A 23,761-nucleotide genomic window follows, 5' to 3' on the forward strand; every position below is an offset into this window, starting at 1 on the left:
GGTTACAAGTTCATCTAAATCTTCTCTAAAGAGGAAGGTCTTGAGCTGCCGTGTGAAGGTGCTCAGTGACTGAGCTGGAAGTTCATTCCACCACCGAGGGGCCAAGACGGAGAAGAGTCTAGATGAGTGTCTTCCTTTTACCTTCAGAGATGGAGGGACCAGGCGAGCAGTACTGGAGGCTCGGAGTATACGAGGTGCAGTGTGAGGTGTAATAAGGGCTGTGAGGTAGGATGGTGCTACTCCATGTTTGGCTTTTTAGACCAGGATCAGTATTTAGAACCTGATGGTGCAGCTACTGGGAGCCGGTGGAGGGAACGTAGCAGAGGGGTGGTGTGGAGAACTTGGGAAGGTGCTGCTGCATTTTGTATTAGTTATAGAGGTCGGATGGCACTGTTCAGGCAGACTTTTTCATTTAAAAATGGAAACATTTTAGACATTTACGCAGTTTTATATAAAATGTTTAAGACATTTCTGAACATTTCTTTATAATTCATATGGTTTTATTTGGCACCTTCGTCCTCCACCAGCATGGTCATAAACAGCAGATTTAGATAAAGACCTGAAGAAATCATGCAATTCAAGCATATATAATCATAGTAATAAAAGACATGAAGTCAGCTGACAGAACAGAGCAGCAGATACACAATCCAGCAAGAAAAGAACAAAAAAAAAACAGGCATCTTTAAGGTATGGGGACAACCTCAATGTGCAAATGGTTTTTAAAAAATCATCTTAAAGACAAGTTTCAGGGACAGTGATTTAATCACATTAAATAAAATCGAAATATTTAAACAATACAATGAAAAATAAAAAAAAACACTAGATCAACTTATTAAAACCCAACAAATAAAAACCCGAACACATCCTCCGCTCGACCTATTCGACTCCTACCTTAAACACTTCCAAATAGCAAACATTTCTGTATTTTCCCCAATGGAGTGTTTCTAGTTATCATTTGATAAATCGGGGCTCCGCCCACTGGTTAACAGTAGCGACGCCCTGTCGGGGTACAGATGGTCAGAAGATCAACCCGTTACTAGAACACGAGGAATCAGAAAATAAATGGATTCTGATTCTAGACAGAGAGGAACAGGCAGTGCATTATGGGAAATGTAGTCAAATCCAGAGGAAGGCAGGGATTGTGGGCATTTGTTTGACCCTTTGAACTGCGTATAAATCACATGATATTCCTGATTGAGCAGAGATATGATACTGAAGGCCATTTCTGGTGAAACTGGCGTTGATGCGGTCGTCTCAAGCCAGTCCAACAGAATCCAGCGCAGACGATGTGGAGTAAGAGCACGTGAGATGGCTGTAAAGGAGAGAACCAGAGCAGGAGAGTCGTCCCCGTTCAGGGTGGACAAGTCCAGTGTGTCCACCTCCCAGTCACCCTGATTAGTGCTCCTGGCTGAGCACCAGGATCTCAGGTACGTGGCACGAGAACTTCAACGTCCTCAGCATCTTGGTTCTATATTCTGTGTCGGTTTTGTCCCAACAGTCGTGAGTACGGAGTGTGTGTGTGTGTGTGTGTGTGTGTGTGTGTGTGTGTGTGTGTGTGTGTGTGTGTGTGTGTGTGTGTGTCCACACCACTGAAGTCACTAATCTGAAAGTTATGCATTGGACTCATTTTCAGGTACAATTATAATAATTTAATGACTTTTTAAAAAGCTCTTAAAAACATGTAAAAATGATTGGACAGATTGAAAACCAGAAAATTGGATAATTTGACACCAATTTCAACATGTGTCCAGCGGTGTGGACTTGTATGGATATGTAGGTGTGTGTGCGGGTCTACAGACACTCGGACAGTATGTGGTGTTTGTCGGGACTCTCAGATGGCAGCAGGGACGCCGTCTCGGTGCTGAAGCAGAGGCTCTGGCTCAGCTGCAGCTTCAGCCTCTCCACCTCGTAGTTGTGCAGGTACTCCTGGATCAGGTACCGCTCGCGTTTGACCCGGGCCTTCACCTCCGACGGCACGTCTGGGATCAGCCAGGCCACGAAGAACTTCACCACGAACACCACGTGCTGCAGGGAGACAGGAGACGGCGGAATTATGAATGTCCCCACAAACACATGGCTTTTCTGAGGACATTTTGTCGTCGCTCCCCTAGTAACAAAGAAATAAAGTTAACGTTCTCCTTCTTTTTACCGTTTCTGCCCAGCTTACCTCCATGATGATAATGAAGGCCAGTTTAGCCGCCAGGATGTGCCAGAACTGCATGGTGTGTGAATACTGGCGATCATGACCAGGCGGGTAACGGTAGTCCCGATACCTGAGATGCGCAATCGAGGAATGACGTTTAAAATAAGACACACACACGGAGACAGGACACACCCGGAGACAGACAGACCGACCGACCTGCAGGTGGTGATGAGCGTCTGATTGAACCAGGTCGGGTTCTCCGACTCGTCGGGCCTGTTGGGGGCGGGAATCTGGGAGATCTCGTACACACTCAGGCTGTTGTTGATGTAGCCTCTCATGGTGGCCTCTGACCCCGGGTGGTAGGCATACAGGTACACCAGGCGTGGAATCATGTCCGAGGTGAACGCCATGATGAAGGCCTGCAGAAGGTGTGGGACCAGGCCGAGAGAACGTCCAAATAAATCAACACATTCGCATTTATTAGTGTAAGAACCGGACTGAGACTGACGTTGGTGACGACAGACAGGATGGCCACCACGTTCAGGATCTCCTGCCAGGCACCGATGTTGCGCGCTTTGGCGGCGACGGTGCGACGGTACTGGGTGGTGAACTTCCAGGCGTCCACACGCACTTCCAGAATGTTGTTAAAGAGAGCCAGCAGCGGGGCCAGAGGAAACGAGGCAACGAAGAGCGTGATGAAGCCAAACTGGATCACTGGAACCAACATGGAAAATGTGAGGTTAATTGTGATGAATTCATTTGCACTTTGCATTTCAAACTATCGTCACAGCTCAACTTCCTAGAAGACCAATTACACTGATGCACACATCAGAGCTTGAAGCAAGCAAATTTCATTCCCAAAGACACTTTATGTTCAAATTTTTCTTATTATTATTTACAGACAATACCGTTCTGGAAATGCACTTAAAGTACTTCATTACTTTATTAAACCAGGGATATTATTTTTCCAGAAATTAAAAGAGCTTGAGTTTACAATATGCATGTCCATGTCCAATTTCATTCTGTCTCCCACTAAAACCCTTTTAAATAAAAAAATAAAGTGATTAATTGAGATTATTTACAAAGCCTCTAATTAATTAAATGATTTTTTTTTAAGTCGAGTCCCACTCCTAATAAAAATCTAAAATGTAAAGCCGCTGTAAAGTTCCCACCACTCACCCATCTCCAGGTACTCATGGAAAAGACCAAACTGGCTGAAGCTGAGGAGGTCGTGGTCCTGCTCCCAGCGGCTGTAGACTTTTTCCGGATGCTTCCGAGCCTTCCTGCTGCCCCACCAGTTCCGTACGAGCCTGGCAACATTGAATGGCAGGATTTATTCATGCCGCCTGGTCTCCTGCGGACTCTCCGCTCGCTACACCTAGCAGAACCTACGGCAGCAGAGCCTCCTGGACGTTCCCCACCAGCTGCTTCCCCGCCATGACGATGACCAGCTGGGTGGACAGTTCGATCAGACAGCCGCCCGGGTCACACTGAGCAGGACCGGAACCAGAGAGTCATTTCATTCAGGTTAATATACTACCCCACTCGAAGTCTCATTCTGAGGACCACTGACCTCTTCATTCCTCAGCCCACTCCACCTGCCAAACATGTAGCGGTAGTCGCCGGGGTGGCCTACAAACTTGCCCTTGAAGAAGGCCACGTAGAAGCAGGAGGAGTAGAAGTTGACGAACTGGAACATGAACATCTTCATGGTCAGCTTGTTCTCGTACTCCAGGTGGGTCTTTGGTATCTCTGGTGAGGAAAGTCGTTAGAAGGCTCAGACATCTCCGCGATAGCACAATGCTCCCAGGATTCCTAAAGCAGACGCAGCATGGTGCTCCTCACCCATGTCCGTTATCCAGATGGCCACGTGCTCGTACAGGAAGTTGAGGACCAGGATGAGGATGAAGTTGATGCAGGACGCGGTGACGGAGGTGGCCAGCTGGGGCGTGATGAGCGAGCCCACCAGCTGGATGTGGTTGGTGGGGCTGTCCTTCATGATGCTGGCGAACGCTGCGTACACGGCCAGCCGGTACGCGATCACGCCCATGATGCAGGCCAGGATCAGGCAGATCTGCAGGAGACCAGGCTGTCAGGCACGTCAGGCCAGTCAGAAGGTACCGGAGGGAAGTGGTGGAAACGCTCACCCAGAACAGCACCGTGGCTCCAGAGAGGCAGAACCGGGCGCACTTGCTGGGCAGGGGCAGGAACGGCTCCATTTCCTAGAGAAGAACCAGTCGTGTGCGTCACTGCTCCTACTGCTTCTCCACCAAACAGACTTCCCCGGCGGGGCCGGATTACCTGGGTGATGCGGTTGAGCCGGCGGTTGGTGCACTTCAGCTCGAACTCTGGCCGGATCTGCAGCTGCTGCTGCTCCTCCTCAAAGTCCACCAAATCCCACTCGTACTCCAGCCGAGCCTGGCGCCGCTTCCAGAACTCCAGGAAGAGCGTCACTGCAGGAACGCGTCCCGTTCAACTCCAGACTCACTTTAAAACCAACGGTTCCGACGTGAACGGGACCAAACTCACCCCAGATACCCATGAAGATGGCAAAGAACACGGTGGCTTCATTATCAAACAGATGCGACTGCTGAAGTAGAAAAAGGAGAAATCCCTTTCAGAAGGTGAAGTGAAGTGCACACAGTGAAATTTGTCCTCTGCATTTAACCCATCACCCTGAGTGAGCAGTGGGCGGCCATGACAGGCGCCCGGGGAGCAGTGTGTGGGGACGGTGCTTTGCTCAGTGGCACCTCAGTGGCACCATGGCGGATCGGGATTCGAACCGGCAACCTTCTGATTATCTTCAATCTTCTTCAATCATCAGCAGGTAATTAACAGAATGCAGATTTAGAATTGGAGTCATGCACCTCACGACACTGTATTGATTTAGTTTCCCGTTTGTGGATTAAGCCTTTAATACAGGAAAGTGACGCAAGATCAATTTGTAACCAATACTTTACTGGCTTGATGAGAACCTTTAATGCAGGTTTCCCGTTCGTAGATTAAGCCTCGTGCTAAACCAGAAGAGAAGGAACTTCTCCATTAAAAAAGGCCTGAAGTCCAGGACTAGCAGGACTCTAGACTAACTTTTTCTCTTGGGTGCAAAAGCACAAAAGTTAACCGTTAACAACGCACTTTTACAAGGCCTATGATTAGCCCTTCACGATATACGATTGGTTTGAATTTTGACCCGATATGTGTTTGTTGCCCTCCGTTTTTTATTAGGTTGCATGTGGCCTCCAGAGCCCCGACTAGGCTGGACCTACGTCCACCTCCTCGTCCACGCCCCGACCTACGTTCACCTCCTCATATGTAAAAATATGCAGATCAGCTCCACCGCTGTACTGCAGCTCAGAAGATGGCTTCTCACCCAGGAGGACAGGCAGGTGGAGTTCAGCTTCCAGTAGCTGCATTTCTTATCACACAGAGGACACATGACGATGATGCCCCCGATCTTGGAATCACAGATCTCCTTACTGCAGAGAAGCAGGGGGATCAAGAGAACATTCTTAGGAATTAGGAATAAACGATATTTGAATCCAGGAAGTCACATTCACCTGGAGACGTTGTCTTCGTAGCTAAGGACCCCGTACAGGAAGCAGATGACGCCCATCACAGCAGCGAAGAACAGCATCTCTGTATAGAAGCCCAACCAGGCAAAGTAGATTCCGATCTTCTCACCGTAGTACTTCCTGTCACCAAAAAACATCTTGGACATCACCATGGAAACAGGCTAACTGTCTAGACTTCGAGGAGACACAGATCCTCCCAAGTCCTACAAGATGCTCACCACTTTCACCACAGACCTCAGCGTGATGAAGAACAGGATCTTCATCATGAATTAGAATACGTTTCAACAGCAGTTACAACAGGTGTGATGGTAAACGTGCATGTTTGGACACAATCACACACACACAAAACACACACGACACTAACGTATACAGTACAGGCCAAAAGTTTGGACACCTTCTCATTCAACGTGTTTTCTTTATCTTCATGACCATTTACGTTGGTAGATTCTCACTGAAGGCGTCAAAACTATGAATGAACACATGTGGAGTTCTGTACTTAACAAAAAGTGGAGACCTGACCTCCACAGTCACCGGTCCTGAACCCAGTCCAGATGGTTTGGGGTGAGCTGGACCAACAAGTGCTAAACACCTCTGGGAACTCCTTCAAGACTGTTGGAGAAGCATTTCAGGTGACGACCTCTTGAAGCTCATCGAGAGAATGCCAAGAGTGTGCAAAGCCGTAAACAGAGCAAAGAAACTAGAATATAAAACATGTTTTCACTTATTTCACCTTTTTTTGTTAAGTACAGAACTCCACATGTGTTCATTCATAGTTTTGGTGCCTTCAGTGAGAATCTACCAACGTAAATGGTCATGAAGATAAAGAAGACACGTTGAATGAGAAGATGTGTCCAAACTGAACTGTATGTGCGTGAATACATGTATATATGTGTATAGGTGTGTGTGTGTGTGTGTGTGTATATGGGTGTGCGTGTACAGGTGTGAGCTGACCGTATGAGGTTGAGCGGCTGCTCCTTGTAGAAGGTGAGGAATCGAGCCCAGTGTTTATAGAGGAGGTGACGTTCGTTCTCACACCGCGACTCCCGCGCCTTCTTCCAGTAACGACACTGCAGGACAAGACAGAGGAGAACACAGTCCAACCTGGCAACACACCACAGACTGGTTCAGCCACATCAGTCCATGACACTCACATCATGGAGAGGGAAGGCGGAAGTGTAGGTGCCGTTGCTGAGCAACCGTTTAATGCCAGTCTTGTCCCTTTCCTGGCAGTCATCCGTGTAGTAGGGACAACGTGTAAGGATGTAGTAAACCTGTAGTGGACAGGTGATCACCTGGTGCACATCTAGTCTGGAGCAGACTGTGGTAATATTTGATATTATCTGAGTGAACGACTCACAATCCTGTTGCGGGTGGACGGGGGGAAGAACGTCTCCTTGTCATGGATGAGGAAGAAGTCCATCTTGGCCTTGTCGAAGGGCGAGGTGAAGTAGTCCGGTTCTGGTCGCATGATTCGCTCAGGGAGGCGAAAGGGGAGTGTGACCCAGCTCAGAGGGTCCTGCCGTGCCTTGGGGATGTCGCTGGCCTTGAAGGGCACTTTGACCTTCAGGACATCAGCGTAGGTGGCCAGAACGTCCCAGGGAGCATGGACCTTCAGAAAGTAGGTCTTCCCATCATCAGAGTTCTGCAGAAAAAGAGTGGAGATGTTGAAATTAGGTCTTGAAGTGTCGTGGTGTGATTCCTAATTGTGGCCCCTAGGGGGCACTAGGACACAGCAGTGAAGCCTCCTTACCGATTTATCCTCCAGCTCCAGCTCCAGGCCCACTTTCTCCAGACTGGCTTCAAACGCCTTCCTCCTCTCCTGCCAATAATAACACTCATACTCTGAAACAGACATCTGTAGCGAACATAGAGCCACTTATTCACTCATAGCTACATCCCAGACCATCTACTGAGGTCTCCACAGAACCAACACTGACCCAAACCAGGACATCACGCTTCATAATCTCTCTACATCCCAGACCATCTACTGAGGTCTCCACAGAACCAACACTGACCCAAACCAGGACATCACACTTCATAATCTCTCTACATCCCAGACCATCTACTGAGGTCTCCACAGAACCAACACTGACCCAAACCAGGACAACACGCTTCATAATCTCTCTACATCCCAGACCATCTACTGAGGTCTCCACAGAACCAACACTGACCCAAACCAGGACAACACGCTTCAGAATCTCTCTACATCCCAGACCATCTACTGAGGTCTCCACAGAACCAACACTGACCCAAACCAGGACATCACACTTCATAATCTCTCTACATCCCAGACCATCTACTGAGGTCTCCACAGAACCAACACTGACCCAAACCAGGACAACATGCTTCATAATCTCTCTACATCCCAGACCATCTACTGAGGTCTCCACAGAACCAACACTGACCCAAACCAGGACAACATGCTTCATAATCTCTCTACATCCCAGACCATCTACTGAGGTCTCCACAGAACCAACACTGACCCAAACCAGGACAACATGCTTCATAATCTCTCTACATCCCAGACCATCTACTGAGGTCTCCACAGAACCAACACTGACCCAAACCAGGACAACATGCTTCATAATCTCTCTACATCCCAGACCATCTACTGAGGTCTCCACAGAACCAACACTGACCCAAACCAGGACATCACGCTTCATAATCTCTCTACATCCCAGACCATCTACTGAGGTCTCCACAGAACCAACACTGACCCAAACCAGGACAACATGCTTCATAATCTCTCTACATCCCAGACCATCTACTGAGGTCTCCACAGAACCAACACTGACCCAAACCAGGACAACATGCTTCATAATCTCTCTACATCCCAGACCATCTACTGAGGTCTCCACAGAACCAACACTGACCCAAACCAGGACAACATGCTTCATAATCTCTCTACATCCCAGACCATCTACTGAGGTCTCCATAGAACCAACACTGACCCAAACCAGGACATCATGCTTCATAATCTCTCTACATCCCAGACCATCTACTGAGGTCTCCACAGAACCAACACTGACCCAAACCAGGACAACATGCTTCATAATCTCTCTACATCCCAGACCATCTACTGAGGTCTCCACAGAACCAACACTGACCCAAACCAGGACAACATGCTTCATAATCTCTCTACATCCCAGACCATCTACCGAGGTCTCCATAGAACCAACACTGACCCAAACCAGGACATCATGCTTCATAATCTCTCTACATCCCAGACCATCTACTGAGGTCTCCACAGAACCAACACTGACCCAAACCAGGACATCATGCTTCATAATCTCTCTACATCCCAGACCATCTACTGAGGTCTCCATAGAACCAACACTGACCCAAACCAGGACAACATGCTTCATAATCTCTCTACATCCCAGACCATCTACTGAGGTCTCCATAGAACCAACACTGACCCAAACCAGGACATCACGCTTCATAATATCTCTACATCCCAGACCATCTACTGAGGTCTCCACAGAACCAACGGAAGGTCACTCAGCATGCTGGACCACTGAAGTACAGCGCTGGTCACCAGGCTACTATCTTCTGATGCAGTGGTCCAGAAAAGCAAGAAGAGACTGACCATGTAAAAAAAATACAAATATGATCTTTCCCTCAGAAAACGGAAGGTGGACTCTCCTGGAAATCTCCACCCATCTGAGCCACTTGACCCACTTCCACTTCTGTAAACCACTTCTCCATCTGGCCTCCCTCAGAGCCTCCTCTGTGGAGCAGCAGTCTCAGCGGCTTCGTCCACACGTTTATTCTGGCTGATCTGACAGCCCCATCGCAGACACATCGGAGAAGAGTGGAGGTCCGAGCCGTACCTGCTTCTTGTCGCCATCTTTGTCATCGACGTAAGAAAGGACGAAGTCGATCCTCCGCGCGCCGTCCCTGAAGTAGACGGAGTCTCTATTCAGCTCCTTACCGCCCTGCAGACAGACAGACTTCTATTAAGCATGATGTTCTTGCTGAGAAGGTTTTCGGTCGGGATAACAGGTGATGCTTCTTGCGTTTCTTCTCGCCTTCAGACACATTACAATATGCAGGTGATGCAGCTTCTGTATGAAGGTGCAGGTGATAAGGAGATCAATAGGAACAGTTCAAAAGTACAGAACTGTGGAGGAGTCAGAAGGAACTCAAGAGGATCTGGAGTCAATAAAAACCAAATCCTGGATACAGAAGACTCACCTGCCTGGTGGCAAAAGTAGTGTCAAGGGAGACGACAAGAGCAGGAAGAGTCATGGAGAAGCAGGATTCAGAGCAGCAGAAAAGCCTTCATCACTAAAACCGCCAATCATCCCAGACACGCCCACTTTCAAAAACAACAACTTTCATTTCATTTCTGAAATCCGCACAACCACAGGAAGCCAATCATAACTACACTGAGAGGGACGGACACACACACACACACACACACCTCGTCCAGATCACCTTACACCACAATCATAAAACTCTCCATAATACAGCAGATTATACAGCAGTATGTCTGATAGAAACCAGAAGATGACCAAGCTGCTGCTGCAGCAACAGGAGCTCTGTGTGGGTCACGGGGTCAGAAGAAGCAGGATTAGTGTGTGAGAGGGATCGTCATTGTGAAACGTGTCCTCGGTATTTAACCGTCGCCCTTGGTGACAGGCGCCCGGGGAGCAGCGTGTGGGGACGGGACCTTCATCAAGGCCATACAGCAGCCAGATTCCAGACCAGAAGCTCCCGTCTCCAACCCGGCCAGCAGGAGCGTTTCATTCACTGAGAAACCTTCATTATTCAAGCCTGGCCTGTAAAGTAGTGCATTCTGGGTAATCACCAAATAAAACACTCCTCTCAACATAAACCAGTGTGTAAGGAAAGGAATGTTCTGTGTGTGTGTGTGTGTGTGTGTGTGTGTGTGTGTGAGAGAGAGAGGAGATTTTAGAGGAACATTCCTCGTAAATGAACTGCTTTTTTGGCTTTTTACACAGATAAGGTTTGTGTGTGTATGTGAACTAGACTGGGGGCAGGAGGTGGTATGTTCTGTCTGTGTGTGTGAGTGTGAGTGTGTGTGTGTGTGTATACATGTCTCCTACCTCACTGTGACCCGGCTGCCATCTCTCTCGGTCTGAGGTGGAGTTCAGGCCGTTGTTGTCCTCTGAGGATCAGGGAGAAAAGATCAGACATCAGCGCACAACTTCTACATGAATAATTCAGACACGCCTGTCGGTGTTCAATATCAGGATGTTCTGTTACTTCTTCTCAAATTCAACAAATTCAAACGTTCACACACTGAAACGGAGCATAAAGGGGCTGAGATGGGGCAGAAAACACACACACACACGGATTCCTGTGGTTCACTCCTCTTCCGAGCCAGTAATATGAGCGTGTGTGTGTGTGTGTGTGTGTGTGTGTGTGAGCATCATGGCGGCCTGGTGGAACCTCTCGTTAGAACCCGGCGCCGCAGGATGATGCAGCAGCAGCTTTCGCTCGTCCTGACGTCTAGATGCTCTGTTTCTATCTTAAAATGTGTTTCCTGCTCGTATCTCAACTGTGGCCGACGCCCATTTCTAATAACACACCAACTACCATCCGGTGATAAGAGACACTCGCACGCACACGCACACACACACACACACACACACTCACACACACTCACACAAACACAGTCACATGGCCAAATATATAAAAATATCATTTTAATTAATGAATCAGCAACAAGGTTACGACTGTTTACAGAATAAAGTTCGAACTCCAGGGATGAATATTCTATATTATCACAGAAGAAAGGTGTGAATGCAGTGTGCAAGCGTGATATCGCGTGTGCGCGCACACACACACACACACACACACACACACACACACAGACACACACACACACACACAGACACACACAAATGATGAAAAACAATAACCCCAGCAACAGCGTATTAAAGCTAGTAAAGCCCGAACACCACTACGACCATAGCGCTCTAATGAAGCAACACACACACACACACACACACACACACACACACAGGTTAAAAACAAAACGTTAAATGGAGGAAAGTGTGTAATCTCGGTAATGAGCACAAAACTAATTATTGTGTTTTGAATGGAGAAAACCATCCAGGTATCATGTTCCTCAAAGACGCCTCCTCAACTCTAATCAGCTGGTGTGAAGTGGAAGTGATGAAGTGTGTGTGTGTGTGTGTGTGTGTGTGTGTGCGTGTGTGTGTGCGTGTGTGTGTTTCAGTGCATCTTTAATAAGAAGCCCTACTGATTAAAAACTGAGAACAAGATCATGATGCTGCAGCTGGTGTGTATCACACCACCACTGACCCAATGATACGTACGTGTGTGTGAGTGTGTTTATTTGCCAAATCACACAAAATTATGACGCAATGAACAGAAAATGTGTTGCTGATGCAACTGAAAATTATCAGGCACTCAAACAGTGTATTTACGTGTGGGAAAGAGACACTTACAGACCCAGCATGTTGGAAAAGAGAGCGAGAAACCGAGATGAGGAGGAAACCCAACACAAAGCAGACAGAGCAGAGCGACACCGACACACAGGAACATGGAGCAGGAGAACCAACAACAGGGCGTGGTTCTGTCCGTACCTGTGATGGTGCTCATCCTGAAGCCTGTGAGCACAGCTGAGCAGTCTTCAACAGAGAAACACACACAGGCGGAGCGTTAGGAACACACACAGTGACCAAACACACACTGTTAAGAGGCGGGACCACGCCCTCCAGAACCAAACAAGACCAGAATTAATAGTCCAGAACAAAAACAGGAAGCAAATCAGTAGACAGGGTTCCTGGCTGACCACACCCACACAAACATGGACTTTTACTGAATTCGGTTCAGTTCGACCAAACATTGCATCATGTGACCCTGAGCCCACTGTGATGTGGGGGAGAGTCGGACTCAGAACCACGAACCATGACAACAATATGAAAAGTGGAGTGGTCCTCACTCCTCTCATGTCTTACTGGACTGGTGCAGACCTGCACACGACATCACATCTGATCTGGGGTTCCTCAGTCCAACCTCCACCCTTCAGAGACACGCCCGCTATTACAACCACGGCCATTCAGCCATGAAGTCGGAGCAACTGCTGTGTTTCTTTAAGGGAAATCTGCAGAGTCCGGTAAAGAAGACGGGGGGGAGGAGCTGGGTCCGGTAAAGAAGACGGGGGGGAGGAGCTGGGTCCAGTGAAGAAGACCGGGGGGGAGGGGGTTTGCGGGTCCGGTAAAGAAGACGGGGGGGAGGAGCTGGGTCCGGTAAAGAAGACGGGGGGAGGAGCTGGGTCCGGTAAAGAAGACGGGGGGAAAAGCTGGGTCCGGTAAAGAAGACGGGGGGGAGGAGCTGGGTCCAGTGAAGAAGACCGGGGGGGAGGGGGTTTGCGGGCCCGGTAAAGAAGACGGGGGGGAGGAGCTGGGTCCGGTGAAGAAGACCGGGGGGGAGGAGCTGGGTCCGGTAAAGAAGACGGGGGGGAGGAGCTGGGTCCGGTAAAGAAGACGGGGGGAGGAGCTGGGTCCGGTGAAGAAGACCGGGGGGGAGGGGGTTTGCGGGCCCGGTAAAGAAGACGGGGGGGAGGAGCTGGGTCCGGTGAAGAAGACCGGGGGGGAGGGGGTTTGCGGGCCCGGTAAAGAAGACGGGGGGGAGGAGCTGGGTCCGGTGAAGAAGACCGGGGGGGAGGAGCTGGGTCCGGTAAAGAAGACGGGGGGAGGGAGCTGGGTCCGGTGAAGAAGACCGGGGGGGAGGAGCTGGGTCCGGTAAAGAAGACGGGGGGAAAAGCTGGGTCCGGTGAAGAAGACCGGGGGGGGAGGGGGTTTGCGGGCCCGGTAAAGAAGACGGGGGGGAGGAGCTGGGTCCGGTGAAGAAGACCGGGGGGGAGGAGCTGGGTCCGGTAAAGAGACGGGGGGGAGGAGCTGGGTCCGGTAAAGAAGACGGGGGGGAGGAGCTGGGTCCAGTGAAGAAGACCGGGGGGAGGGGGTTTTGCGGGCCCGGTAAAGAAGACGGGGGGGAGGAGCTGGGTCCAGTGAAGAAGACCGGGGGGGAGGGGGTTTGCGGGCCCGGTAAAGAAGACGGGGGGGAGGAGCTGGGTCCGGTGAAGAAGACCGGGGGGGAGGAGCTGGGTCCGGTAAAGAAGACGGGGGGGAGGAGCTGGGTCCGGTAAAGAAGACGGGGGGAGGAGCTGGGTCCGGTAAAGAAGACGGGGGGAGGAGCTGGGTCCGGTGAAGAAGACCGGGGGGGAGGGGGTTTGCGGGCCCGGTAAAGAAGACGGGGGGGAGGAGCTGGGTCCGGTAAAGAAGACGGGGGGAAAAGCTGGGTCCGGTAAAGAAGACGGGGGGGGAGGAGCTGGGTCCGGTAAAGAAGACGGGGGGAGGAGCTGGGTCCGGTGAAGAAGACCGGGGGGGAGGGGGTTTGCGGGCCCGGTAAAGAAGACGGGGGGGAGGAGCTGGGTCCGGTGAAGAAGACCGGGGGGGGGGGGGGGTTTGCGGGCCCGGTAAAGAAGACGGGGGGGAGGAGCTGGGTCCGGTGAAGAAGACCGGGGGGGAGGAGCTGGGTCCGGTAAAAGAAGACGGGGGGAAGGAGCTGGGTCCGGTGAAGAAGACCGGGGGGGAGGAGCTGGGTCCGGTAAAGAAGACGGGGGGAGGGAGCTGGGTCCGGTAAAGAAGACGGGGGGAGGAGCTGGGTCCGGTGAAGAAGACCGGGGGGGAGGGGGTTTGCGGGCCCGGTAAAGAAGACGGGGGGGAGGAGCTGGGTCCGGTAAAGAAGACGGGGGGAGGAGCTGGGTCCGGTAAAGAAGACGGGGGGAAAAGCTGGGTCCGGTAAAGAAGACGGGGGGAGGAGCTGGGTCCGGTAAAGAAGACGGGGGGGAGGAGCTGGGTCCAGTGAAGAAGACCGGGGGGGGAGGGGGTTTGCGGGCCCGGTAAAGAAGACGGGGGGGAGGAGCTGGGTCCGGTGAAGAAGACCGGGGGGAGGAGCTGGGTCCGGTAAAGAAGACGGGGGGGAGGAGCTGGGTCCGGTAAAGAAGACGGGGGGAGGAGCTGGGTCCGGTAAAGAAGACGGGGGGAGGAGCTGGGTCCGGTGAAGAAGACCGGGGGGGGAGGGGGTTTGCGGGCCCGGTAAAGAATACGGGGGGGAGGAGCTGGGTCCGGTAAAGAAGACGGGGGGAAAAGCTGGGTCCGGTATAAAGGAAAGACGGGGGGAGGAGCTGGGTCCGGTTAAAGAAGAGCGGGGGGAGGAGCTGGGTCCGGTGAAGAAGACGGGGGGGAGGGGGGTTGCGGGCCCGGTAAAGAAGACGGGGGGGAGGAGCTGGGTCCGGTAAAGAAGACGGGGGGAAAAGCGGGTCCGGTTAAAGAAGACGGGGGGGAGGAGCTGGGCCCGGTAAAGAAGACGGGGGGAGGAGCTGGGTCCGGTGAAGAAGACCGGGGGGGAGGGGGTTTGCGGGCCCGGTAAAGAAGACGGGGGGAGGAGCTGGGTCCGGTGAAGAAGACCGGGGGGGAGGAGCTGGGTCCGGTAAAGAAGACGGGGGGAGGAGCTGGGTCCGGTAAAGAAGACGGGGGGAGGAGCTGGGTCCGGTGAAGAAGACCGGGGGGGAGGGGGTTTGCGGGCCCGGTAAAGAAGACGGGGGGGAGGAGCTGGGTCCGGTGAAGAAGACCGGGGGGGGGGAGCTGGGTCCGGTAAAGAAGACGGGGGGAGGAGCTGGGTCCGGTAAAGAAGACGGGGGGAGGAGCTGGGTCCGGTGAAGAAGACCGGGGGGGGGGGGTTTGCGGGGCCCGGGAAAGAAGACGGGGGGGAGGAGCTGGGTCCGGTGAAGAAGACCGGGGGGGAGGAGCTGGGTCCGGTAAAGAAGACGGGGGGGAGGAGCTGGGTCGGGTGAAGAAGACCGGGGGGGAGGAGCTGGGTCCGGTAAAAGAAGACGGGGGGAGGAGCTGGTCCGGTAAAGAAGACGGGGGGAGGAGCTGGGTCCGGTGAAGAAGACCGGGGGGGAGGGGGTTTGCGGGCCCGGTAAAGAAGACGGGGGGGAGGAGCTGGGTCCGGTAAAGAAGACGGGGGGAGGAGCTGGGTCCGGTAAAGAAGACGGGGGGAGGAGCTGGGTCCGGTGAAGAAGACCGGGGGGGAGGGGGTTTGCGGGCCCGGTAAAGAAGACGGGGGGAGGAGCTGGGTCCGGTGAAGAAGACCGGGGGGGAGGAGCTGGGTCCGGTAAAGAAGACGGGGGGGAGGAGCTGGGTCCGGTGAAGAAGACCGGGGGGGAGGAGCTGGGTCCGGTAAAGAAGACGGGGGGAGGAGCTGGGTCCGGTAAAGAAGACGGGGGGAGGAGCTGGGTCCGGTGAAGAAGACCGGGGGGGAGGGGGTTTGCGGGCCCGGTAAAGAAGACGGGGGGGAGGAGCTGGGTCCGGTAAAGAAGACCGGGGGGGGGGGGGGGGGGGCAGCATTGTGAGCCAGGGTGACCTCGTATACAAGTATTAATTTTGGATATGATGTAAAATCGCAGTCCAGGATTTCCCTTCTTCAGGGTAGAAGGACGTTTTTACTCGTCCTGTCCTGACAAAGACACTGTTAACACAGTAAATCTGGGTTCCTCGTTACTTGGCCAGACCCCCCATCTGCTCAACTTTCAAATTTAATCACCAGGTCCTGTTGCCATGGCTACACCCCATCCCCCTTCCCCAGACGCCCGTAAGATAAACACGACTTCCCCCTTCTACGGTCCGACCGCGCGATCCGTCAGGGAGGTCACCACCCGCTAAACTGAGACCAGCCGCACACCCGACAAATTCCCATACAGATGGACTCCATGTGAGGAAGAGTGATAAGGGTTGCGGCGAGGGACGATATGTCACCAGCGCCTCACGCCACATCCGCCTCTTCATTACTCCCAATTAGCAGCCAGTCCCAGTGACAGCAGGACAATGGCGCTTCACATTCTCCTGACGATGGGAAGTGTGGGTCTGAGTCCATTTTTCTTTCAGTTAATAAATTCTGCGCTAAACCAAGAACCGAACCCATGAGTTATAAGGGCGTCTTTCACCGAAACCAATTAAACTAATATTTAAAAAGCAAATAAGGGCACCATCGCTTTTCGTTTATCATACAAGCTCTTGCTGGTGGGAGGGGCCTGAATGCTGATGTGGAAGAAGGGGCGGGGCTTCAGAGAGGAGACGTTTTTATGGGTTCAGCCTAGAAGTCTTTATAAAAGAACGACAGCTACATGGTTCCTATCTGCACAACTCTACATATTAAGAAGAACACATACGCGCCCTTTCCAGAGTTATTAAAATACGGAGGTTTTGCCCACGCCGCAATGAAAAACTGACATAAAGCCATCACACTCTTATTGTGGAATTGTGAATAGAGTGATTACTGTAAAATGATTATTTGGTGAGATGCACTGAGGTGCAGACATGAAGATTCACGAGCAAAGAGAACCAACAGACTCATCGGCAAAAATCCCAGATACAGCCGATAATTTACCGTCGAGAAATCGCTCCGGCACGTTATTACTGAAAGTGCTTTTACTGAAGGTCCATCGATCATCTTCCACCATTCGACCTGCTCAGCATCAGAAACGTGCCTGCATCTCAGACGGAGCCGAAATAACCGACAGGCCACGTCCAGCTGGACATGCCGCTATACTTTCATCATAAATCACTGTAGTATCTTAATAACACGCTTACTTTTCTGATGTTTGTTTGTGCTATAAAAACACACTGCATAAATTATAGACCAACAAAGGAAGTGTCACCACGTTTTATTGCTACACGGGCCTATGTAATCCCCCCTAACCATTACTACATCGCATATATTACCCACAATACAACGCGGGGCTGCGGACACGATACAACTGCAGAATTCGACGCCTTGTGCAGCTACAGAAATCATATGAATAATCGTGGGTCTTCAGCGGAACTGCTCTCTGAAACACTCCATTGTCTGGACTTTGAATGCGATTTGAATGTTTCCATCAGCAAAGAAGAGCAAAAGCTGCAGAGTGAAGACGATTTGAAAGACAAATCTGCTGGTGTCGGGGGATCAATACCAACATTTACAGGCTGAAACCGAGTCCATGGGGAGATCAATTAAAACTCCTGCTGGTAGAAACATCACGCCTGGAATGGGTGGCAGTGGAAGTAGGAGACGGGGGACATCATTAAAAACCCCAGAAAGTCCTCCACACAGACCTCCGTGGATCCAGGAGGTGTGGACATTCAGCGTAACATGAAACATGCCTTTTTCATAGCGGTATTGTGTGTGTGTGTGACGTCATGTCCAGAGCGGTCAACAGTGACGTCATCGGCGGGCACAGAAACTTTGGAGCTGGAAACAAATATATATATATATACACACACGGCTGACTTAAACTAGCCTAAACTGGCTCAAATTAAGCTAAAGTAGTATAAACCGGCTCAAGATAAGCTAAACTAGTGTAAACTGGCTCAAGTTAAGCTAACCTAGTCGAAAATGAAGGTAAACTAGTGGAGATGAGGCGGTACATGAACCTCCTCCCCGCCGCCTGGCTGCTTTTTCTATGAATGTGGATGAAGCGGAGCGCCACGTTTCCAGCGCGGCGCCGAGTAAAAACTCACCGCCGACCTGCGACCCCCGCCGGTTCATCTCGATCAGCGTCGCGTCCCTCGTCTTCCCCGCAACTCGCTTCATTTCTGGCGAGCGGCGCGGATCCAGCCGCTACACCTTCATCCCGCCATCCACACGGCCAGGATGGTGGCTGTTAAAGGGGACGGATCACGAGGAGGAGGACATTTCAGTCGGCAGAGGAGGAAAACGCGCGCACACGCACACACACTGAGACACACACATATACATACACACACACACACACAGAGACACGCACACACACACATATACATACATACACACACACACACACACAGAGACACACACACACACAGAGACACACACATATACATACACACACAGAGACACGCACACACACACATATACATACATACACACACACACACACACAGAGACACACACACACACACACATATACATACATACATACACGCACACAGAGACACGACAGCTACGTTGTTCATATCAGCAGAACAGTTAGAACGATTCTTCACGGATACAAATATCATGTTTGTAACGTTGTAATGTCACCGTTACCTTAGCAACATTGTCCACACACGGTCCAGTGGTGGCCTAGCGGTTAAGGAAGCGGCCCCGTAATCAGAATAACGATCCGAGGTGCCACTGAGCAAAGCACCGTCCCCACACACTGCTCCCCGGGTGCCTGTCATGGTGCCTGGTTAAATACAGAGGACAAATTTCACTGTGTGCACAAGTGACAATCACTTCACTTTCACACTCATCTGGACTGCAGTTACTGTATTTAGAAACACAATAATTACTATGGCAACACTATATATATTATATACAGTACAGGCCAAAAGTTTGGACACTTTCTCAATCAATGCGTTTTCTTTATCTTCATGACCATTTACGTTGGTAGATTCTCACTGAAGGCTTCAGAACTATGAATGAACACATGTGGCGTTCTGTCCTTAACAAAAAAAGGTGAAATAAGTGAAAACATGTTTTATATTCTAGTTTCTTTGCTCTTGGCATTCTCTCGATGAGCTTCAAGAGGTCGTCACCTGAAATGCTTCTCCAACAGTCTTGAAGGAGTTCCCAGAGGTGTTTAACACTTGTTGGTCCAGCTCACCCCAAACCATCTGGACTGGGTTCAGGTCCGGTGACTGTGGAGGTCAGGTCTCCACTTTTTGTTAAGTACAGAACTCCACATGTGTTCATTCATAGTTTTGATGCCTTCAGTGAGAATCTACCAACATAAATGGTCATGAAAATGGTCATGAACACATTGAATGAGAAGGTGTCCAGACTTTTGGCCTGTACTGTAGATAGAAGGTAAATAGAAAATATCAGGCAACAAGACGAACAAATTGAAGAAAAAAATTTCAAGTCCAAATTACACTGCTCAAAATTTTTTTAAAAATCCTAGCTCTGAATGAAACATACTTATTTAATACTTTGTTCTTTACAACGTTAAATGTGCTGACAGCCAAATCACACAAAAATGATCAATTTGAAATCAAATTTATCAACCCATGGAGGTCTAACTATAGGCTGATCCAACTTTGATGTAATAACCTTGGAATGGAGGAAAAAGTCAAGATGAGGCTCAGTAGGGGGTGTGGCCTCCACGTGCCTGTATGACCTCCCTACAACGCCCACCTGTGGACGTTGGGCCCTCATACCAGCCTCAGGAAGTCTGTTTTTGCACATTTGTGGCCTGCTGGAGGTCATTTTGCAGGTCTCTGGCAGTGCTCCTCCTGTTCCATCTTGCACAAAGGTGGAGGTAGCGGTCCTGCTGCTGGGTTGTTGCCCTCCTACGGCCTCCTCCACGTCTAGTGGTGTACTGGCCTGTCTCCTGGTAGCACCTCCATGTTCTGGACACTACGCTGACAGACACGGCAAACCTTATTGCCACATGTCGTATTGATGTGCCGTCCTGGATGAGCCACTTGTGTGGGTTCTTGACTCCATCTCATGATACCTCAAGAGTTAAAGCGCCGCCAGCATTCAAAAGTGACCAAAACATCAGCCAGAAAGCACAGGAACTGCGAAGTGGTCACCACCTGCAGGACCACGCCTTTATTGGGGACGTCTTGCTAATTGTTTAGAATGTCCACCTCTTGTCTGTTTCATTTGCACAGCAGCACGTGAAATTGATCGTCAGTGTTGATTCCTAAGTGGACAGTTTGGGCTGGTAGTGTCCTAGCGTGTTAAACACTTTCTTATGAACCAGAAGACCCAGGTTCAAACCCCACTTACTACCATCGTGTCCCTGAGCAGGACACTTAACCCTGAGTGTCTCCAGGAGGGACTGTCCCTGTAACTACTGGGTGCTAGTAGCCTAGTAGGTAACACACTGGCCTATGAACCAGAAGACCCAGGTTCAAATCCCACTTAATACCATCATGTCCCTGAGCAGGACACTTAACCCTGAGTGTCTCCAGGGGGGGACTGTCCCTGTAACTACTGACTGTCACCCTGAGTGTCTCCAGGGGGGGGACTGTTGCTGTAACTACTGACTGTATATAAGGGCGTCTGATAAACGCTGTACATGTAAATGTTTTTGCGCAGCGTATATTATTAACACGCCCACGCCATCTCTCCCTCTCCCCAGTTGACCGGATGTGTAATGCAGTCGATCTCTGCAGTCTTTTCACACATATTATGTATTTTCATTTTTGAAATGACATTTACATGAACATTAGTTTGCTGTCGTATATACGGCCTCCCCCATTATAATCTGATGGGATCCCCAGTGTCGCCACCTGCTGGCTGCTGTGGACTTCATGACTCTGCACCTGGGGGCTCTTCCAGCTCTGCACATCGCTCACACTCCCTCGGCAGTGCATGTTCATACGGTACATTTACATACATATACGCTCATTCCTGCACTGTGCACATGGAGGGTCACTCATATAATATTATAACCGACACTACTCAACCAGAAAAGAGAAGAAATGCAGTGTGACCACATGGTGGCGCTCTGTGTCCACAGGATTCGATGAGCTCCTCATAGAGCTGTGAACTCCTCCAGAGGTCCATGAAAGGAACAGGACGTTCGCGGAACCTGCTGAAGACAATACATATACAGAGTGTTAAAACGAGTTAATTTGCGTCCTGTCCTTTAATGAATATGGAATGAAGATGTTCATAGTATAGCCTCACATTAGAGATTGAGTAGCATTACTTAGTCCCACATTTACATCTTTACGCAACAAAACGTGGACAATTTCTTAATGTCAAGCTCTCTTACCAATTAGAGCAACTAATGCATCATGATGTTAACCACAGAGTGGTGACTTCTGACCTGCAGCAGTAGCTCGTGTCTCAGTGAAGCTGGTTCAAGCTGAGTCACAGACTGGCGCTGTGAAACTGACCGTGCAGTCAGGGATCAGTTAGCATGCAATCATCAGCCATTACACTGTATTTTACTACACAGCACGCTTGCAGAAGCATTGTCCTGCTTCCCATAGTGCACCTTGGTGCCAGGTGTTCATGTGATGGTCATCAGGACAGGACGCCTACTACCGTTGCTCCAGTTCTGACCCCCACGCGTCCACGGTAGGAGATTTTTCTGAGCGACAGAAGCCCTCGTTTTAGACCAGACAACACAGGGCTGTAGTACCTAACAACATGAAACATGCTGCTGCTCATGAAGTAGCAGGGTGCCGATCCCCAGCCAGCACCTGCGATCCAGTAAACATGCTGTTCCTCAGGGAGCAGCCCAGGGGACGGGTGCTCCTTCTGGGTACCATGTTGGCTGAGTAGAAGCAAACCTGTCTTCTACCAACAGGGACTTCAAATCTGTTTATCGTGCTGCCTTCCAGCAGTCGCTGACAATCCCTTCTTTCTTTCTCCTTCTTCATCTGTTTCTTGGTTGCTTGGGCTGCTGGAGCATCAGAAGAGCATTAGATGCTGAGGACTTCATATCTGCTGTCCGAGAACACGATTGATCTCCCCATGTCCTGCTTTTACCCCGTCAGACACCATGCACACACACAGATCAAACCCCACTTACTACCATCGTGTCCCTGAGCAGGACACTTAACCCTGAGTGTCTCCAGGGGGGGACTGTCCCTGTCACTGCTGACTGTAAGTCGCTCTGGATAAGGACGTCTGGTAAAGGCTGTAAATGTAAAATATAAGTGATCACACCTGCAGGGCTACACACACACACACACACACACACACTCTTATACACCTTCCTCGTAGAAAACGTAAAGCGGCTCTACAGCCACTGCATGATATTCTGGTAACGATGAGATCAAGACCCCCGGTGTCACTACGCTCACACCATGCCACATCGCCACGGCAACAATGGCCCATCATCACTGCATTCTGTGGAGTCAACAAAGCACACACACACTGTACAAGCGTCTCAGCTAGCGCCGTGCAGCACCCTTGGGTGCGCTGAGGAATATTTTTGAACTAAAATATCCATATCCATATGTAGTGTCCGTGCATGTGACTACAGGAAGTCGCACCTACGATGCAGGACGCTGAGCGCTGCCAGGGCGTCCTCCTGAAAAGTGACACTGAGCCATGAAGCCATTGGCCTTAATGCTTCAGTGCACTGCGTCCCTGAAAGAGTTCGACACACAGTCTTCCCTCCGCTGCAACAAGCAGCCACACCATTATTTCCTCTGCATTCGACCTGGGCATTGGCACAAGGCAGGAGGGGCCGAGTCAGCTCCTCTCCACCCGCTCCTGCACTGGCGTTCCTCGAAGTCGCGCAGAGCCACCACCTTCTTCCGGTGACGCGGTACAAGGCCTCCCGTGCGGCGAAGGCGAACTCAGGACGTTAGACATGAGCTCATGTTTCCTGGAGCCATTAACACTGCAGCGCACCACATTTACCCCATGACTGCGTTAATTATGTCAGCGCGATTTGTGGTAATGCTCTTCATGTCTGAAGTCAGCCATGCTCTGCATGCTCATGCACGCAGCGCATCGTCTCATTTTCACTCTTATAATGTGCTTTTACTAATTGGATCAAATTGGTCAGAAGATGCTGCGTTTTATCACCAAAGCAAGAATAATTCGCAGAGAACACTTACAGAGATCAGCTTGTGTGACAAAATGAGCAAAACTCTCCTCTCCACACCCAGAAATGGGCGAATTGATTACTCCCGCAATCCTGTTTTCGACTGTATCGCAGGGAGGACGAACGGATGAACGGCCATATTTCAGATATGCGCAGTGATGTGCACTGGAAAAAGAGGCTTTGCCTGCAGCCACTACTTCTCCCCCACCCAGTATCTCCATCTCTCACTGGACGGATATATTCATGCGTGTGTGTTCACACTCAAACCCGAATATGAGCTGCAGGACAGAGAGATTGCAGGCGATGCTGCAGCTAGGACTTCAGATGTCCAAACGGTGCAGATTTCATGCAAACGCCTTAATGTCCAAGCACCCATTACTGGCAGAAAAGGAATGTACATGTTTTATATTACACAAAAACTTGTCTTTAGGTTACAAATAGACCTTAAACTTAAGTCTACCG

The 23,761-nt window shown here is 50.5% G+C and overlaps 1 protein-coding gene across 3 annotated transcripts; it reads right to left on the bottom strand.

Moving 5' to 3' along the window:
- Positions 1-1,495: 1,495 nt before the first annotated feature.
- On the bottom strand, positions 1,496-18,934 carry LOC114781693 (anoctamin-5-like). 3 transcript variants are annotated; one of them, XM_028968045.1, is made up of 22 exons: positions 18,826-18,934; positions 18,279-18,418; positions 12,297-12,341; positions 10,788-10,849; positions 9,549-9,653; positions 7,466-7,534; positions 7,073-7,357; positions 6,867-6,986; positions 6,667-6,782; positions 5,701-5,835; positions 5,514-5,619; positions 4,673-4,733; positions 4,445-4,596; positions 4,291-4,365; positions 3,989-4,217; positions 3,717-3,895; positions 3,536-3,633; positions 3,323-3,453; positions 2,652-2,857; positions 2,360-2,562; positions 2,168-2,273; positions 1,496-2,025 (listed from the first exon to the last, which is right to left on the bottom strand). In XM_028968045.1, the coding sequence occupies exons 2-22, from the start codon at positions 18,349-18,351 to the stop codon at positions 1,792-1,794; spliced, it is 2,790 nt and encodes a 929-aa protein (XP_028823878.1). In that variant the 5' UTR covers positions 18,352-18,418; positions 18,826-18,934; the 3' UTR covers positions 1,496-1,791. The 3 variants fall into 3 exon arrangements, with proteins under 3 accessions (XP_028823878.1, XP_028823877.1, XP_028823879.1); XM_028968044.1 differs by lacking the exon at positions 18,826-18,934 and having other exon boundaries at positions 18,279-18,460; XM_028968046.1 differs by lacking the exons at positions 12,297-12,341; positions 18,826-18,934 and having other exon boundaries at positions 18,279-18,460.
- Between the last annotated feature and the right edge of the window lie 4,827 nt (positions 18,935-23,761).

This window comes from Denticeps clupeoides, unplaced genomic scaffold, assembly GCF_900700375.1.
Source record: "Denticeps clupeoides unplaced genomic scaffold, fDenClu1.1, whole genome shotgun sequence".
NCBI classification, from domain to species: domain Eukaryota; kingdom Metazoa; phylum Chordata; class Actinopteri; order Clupeiformes; family Denticipitidae; genus Denticeps; species Denticeps clupeoides.